The 4,224-nt window shown below is 32.5% G+C and overlaps 1 protein-coding gene across 1 annotated transcript; it reads left to right on the top strand.

The window, feature by feature from the left end:
• The first annotated feature begins 1,497 nt into the window (after positions 1-1,497).
• LOC105155871 (uncharacterized) lies at positions 1,498-2,670 on the top strand. Its single transcript, XM_088877868.1, has one exon. It carries the CDS (start codon positions 1,607-1,609, stop codon positions 2,537-2,539), a length of 933 nt encoding a protein of 310 aa, XP_088733994.1. The 5' UTR covers positions 1,498-1,606; the 3' UTR covers positions 2,540-2,670.
• Positions 2,671-4,224: the final 1,554 nt, after the last annotated feature.

The following is a 4,224-nucleotide window of genomic DNA, read 5'->3' as shown; positions in this document are numbered from 1 at the left end:
AATTAATATCTCTCTAAATTAATAAAATTTAATGGTCCCAAAATTATTAATTTATAAAAGTTTTACTGTACCATATATATAAGTGTACTTAACCCTGTCCCTAAGAGAAGTCCATATCCCTAACATTTATTTGAAAGAATACAAATTCTTATACATATATGATTTATTTCAGATAGGCCTTTATACCAATATGTATTTGATAGACTCAAATTCTATTTTAAATATAGATACATATTAGATTACGAGTCCAAACATCCGACCCAATATTCAACAATATTAAATGTAATTATTTTTTTATTAAATGCGAAATGATAGTACGAATTCTAACACTTGGAGCTAACGCTCCAGAGCTAGAAACTGGCCCGTCAACGCTGCAGCTTGAAACACTCGTCACAAGACCTTGTCAAAGTTTACCCATTAAACAAAGTTTAAATAATCAAATGCACAAATTATCATAATGGTCAACAACTTTGCTTCATTTTCTAATATTCAAAATGACTAGTACTTGATCAACAATTTACAATCCAAAATCAAATTCCCAAAGAAACAATTATTCAGCCCTAACTAAACAAAAATATACATATACATATATATATATATATCTAAAATTAATTACTGACTATAAATACGACCGGCGTTCTTATCAAACCACTAATAAGTAAAAAGAAACTTAATAAGAAAAGTAGGCCAACGTGGCCTACAAATATGGGAGACAGTGATTTTTTTTTTTAAAGGCAAAATTATATATGTTTAATTTTTTAATTTTAGGTGGTTAGCACTTTTAGTTATATAATTTATTCTATTTACACATTTCATCCTTTGTTTGACGAATTTATCCTAAACATCTCATATTTAGTCTTTTGTTTTGATAAAATTTAGTTCTTTATTAATAATTTTGGTTCCCTTTATACTATAATAGATCTCGTTTTTGTAATGTAACTATAGATCGTTATGATCAAAATCGCCAATACATGACTAAATTTGTCAAGAAAATAGTCAATATGAAATATTTATGACTAAATTCGTCAAAAAAGAACTAACTGTTTAAATGTAGTAAATTATATGACCAAACTGCTAACAATGTAAAGTTACAGGAATTAATATGTAACTTTTGCCTTTGTATAAATTTCAAAGAATTAAAAAAGACTTTATGGGGTTAAATACATTTTACACTGGTGTAAAACTTGAAGAGTTAAAAATAATCCCTAACCATGAAAAAAGAAAGATACAAAAAATTCTCCATGTCATTTGAAAAATGGGGCATGCCATGCCTCCCTGTTAAGGGGTCTTTTTTGTATCATTTTTCAAATAAAGTACAGGAAGTTTTTCATATCTTATTGTTTTATTTTTTTTTAATTTTTCTACTTTTACAAAGGTAAATTATATTTGACCGATATCTTTGCCTATTAAAATTTTTATTGAGTAAACTCCAATTAACCATATCAATTACTAGACATACTTTTTCTTCCCACGTAGTCCAATTACTTGACCAAGTACAGCACCATACCAAGTCCAAGAACCAAATATTCAAAACTAACCCCACCCGATATATAAAGTCGATGCACACTAAACAATCATAATCATTCATGTAAATTGAGAAGTCGCAATGGATTTTCACCAGTTCTTCGACTTCCTTGTGATCCTCAAGGAATCCATCAAACTTCTTGCCAAAAACCTAAAACTCACTCTCTTCATAACCACACTTTCCCTACTCTCTTCCTCAATCTTCTTCATCGTCTTCGACTTCTCCTCCCTCTCCCTCGCGCGCGACATGCTCGCGAAGGAATCCTTAATCCCGATATCATCCTCTAACAGCGCCGAATTCACTACCCACCTCTCCCGCATCAATCACAACTTCCCCTATCTCCTAGCTGTCTACGTTGTTTTCGTGCTTTCTTACCTCATCATCACGCTCACCTCCACAGTAGCCATAATCATAGTATCCTCCGAATCTTACTACAACAAGAGCTTATCCTTAACCGAGCTGTCTTCAAGAATAGCCAAGTCTTGGACTAGGACACTCGTTACGGGCTTCTACACGACGGTTTTCGTTATAGGCTACGTCTTCTTCGCGATATCATGGGCCTCCCCATTTCTCGCATCGTCCAGCATGTCCATGCTGGGAGCTGCTGTCTTGCTCTGGGCCGGTGCTTATGGTTTCTATCTGTATCTGTGCAGTGTTTGGATACTGAGTTTGGTGGTGTCTGTGGTTGATGAAGACAGGAGTTGTGGGGTTGAGGCGTTGGGGAGATCTGCAGTGGTAATGAAGGGACAGAGAGTGAGTGCATTTTTGGTGAATGTTGTGTGCGGTCTGATTACTTTAGGTGTGTTTTTCGGTTCGAGGATGACGAGGGGTGAGAAGATTTGCGGGTTGGTGTTGGTGAATGGTTCTTGTTTTGTGAAGATTTTCACGTTTGTGGCGTACACGGTTTTGTATTGTCGGGGGAAGGGAAGTGGGGGTCAGGAGATTGAGTTGAATTGGAGTGATGTTGAGTATGCCAAACTGGGCATTACTCCACTTGTTAATAATACGGGTTGAGAGGTTGTGAGTTGTAATTCAATATATAGGTATTTAGTTTATTTTTAATAGTAGTATTTATTTATTTTGATATTATTGATTTATTTGTTTTGAAGTTGTTGATTGATTTATAATTATTGATGTATTGAGTATTGAATATTGTAATTATATGTTGATGACTTCAAAATATTGATGTATTTTAAAAAGAAAAAAGAAATAAAATGTCTATTTCAAATTCTCTTGTTTCATTTAATATTAGTGTGTGTGGCACATCAAAATTTGTATGTAATTAATTTAAAATATTAAGATATAATTATTATATTTTTAAATTATATATTTTAGTTAAATAAACAAAAAATACTGAAAAGATAGAGGTTGTGAGTAGTTTTATATATATATATATATATATATATATACATATAGTTTCTTTCCTTCCACAAAAATCAGTCTAGGAGATCTTGCCCCTTATCACAAAATATATGACTTGGGAGCAGGAGGTGAGATTGGGGTTAATTATTTTTTTACTATTAGAAAAAAGAAAATTATAAAAAAAATTATATAAAATATATAACATTTTATCTCGAGTCATGGATGTGATCCCAGACTCAACTTAAAAAATATTTTAAAAAAAAAAGAGTCGCAGATGCTATCATCTATCCGGTTAAATATATATTCTTTTGTTTAGTTTTGTGTTTTATAAATTAATTATATTCAATTAATTTTTATCAACATAATAAAATTAAAAAAATCATAATGTTAAAAGTGTATTAATTTAAAAAGTACAATGAACTATACAAATATAATAGTATATATTTTTTTATATAATTCTAAAAAATTACAATTAATTTGTAAATAGTTTTCGCACCGTTGAAGTTGTACTAGTCCTGATTCCCTTTATATCCAGTTTTAGAGTATGGCCGATATGTAAAGAAGTTCCTTTGGTCGTACCGCTGAAAGTCGTTCCTCCCAGAGTGAACTTGCAATGGAGCTTCAAGATGTTTGGCTGAATATGTTTACAGTGACCTACGATCAGGCACGTTTGGTGACAGATTGCAAGAGATAGGACGTCTTTTAGACTTGTCTTCTAGAAACATATAATTTTTTGTTTGCCACCAAACTTCTTTGAATTTTCTTCATAATGATTATTCCCCAGGGTGGAATTCTTATCCCATTCAGGACCACTGCTATCATGTGGCAAACCTTCTTGGTGACTTTTAGTCACTGTGACTTCTTGTTCCTCATTTTCAGAGGAGGACTGTCAACACCAATCTTGTGATAAATTTTTGAAAGAAATGAGTATAAGTTGATGAACAAGGTATCCTCATCATCGCAATAGGCATTTGATCATACATAACAGATGAGTCATCGCTAGATAATTCACAACTAAAATACACAAAACTTTTTATGCAGCAAAATGAAGTCGACATATTTATAAGGAATCAAAGATATAACTCTCACAAATGTTTGAGATGTTTCAAGTTGAACAAATTTTGTTGTATGGTGTTGTTTGAAAATACATTAATGTATTTATACATGATACAAAAAGCAGGAGTCTCAAATTCAAACCTACCGGTGCATGTAGCTTTAAATTTAAAGTTGCATGCAGGCTCGCTGCATCCACTTGCATGCATGGAGCAGCGAGATTCCCGCGCGGTCAGCCTTTAACTTCAAGGCTGACGGGTCACAAGAATGTGTATAAATATAGG

The sequence above is a fragment of the Sesamum indicum genome, linkage group LG2 (assembly GCF_026168435.1).
Source record: "Sesamum indicum cultivar Baizhima isolate 11 linkage group LG2, ASM2616843v1, whole genome shotgun sequence".
Classification (NCBI taxonomy): domain Eukaryota; kingdom Viridiplantae; phylum Streptophyta; class Magnoliopsida; order Lamiales; family Pedaliaceae; genus Sesamum; species Sesamum indicum.
Note: the sequence above shows the minus strand (reverse complement) of the source record. Positions and strands in the feature narration are given on the sequence as shown.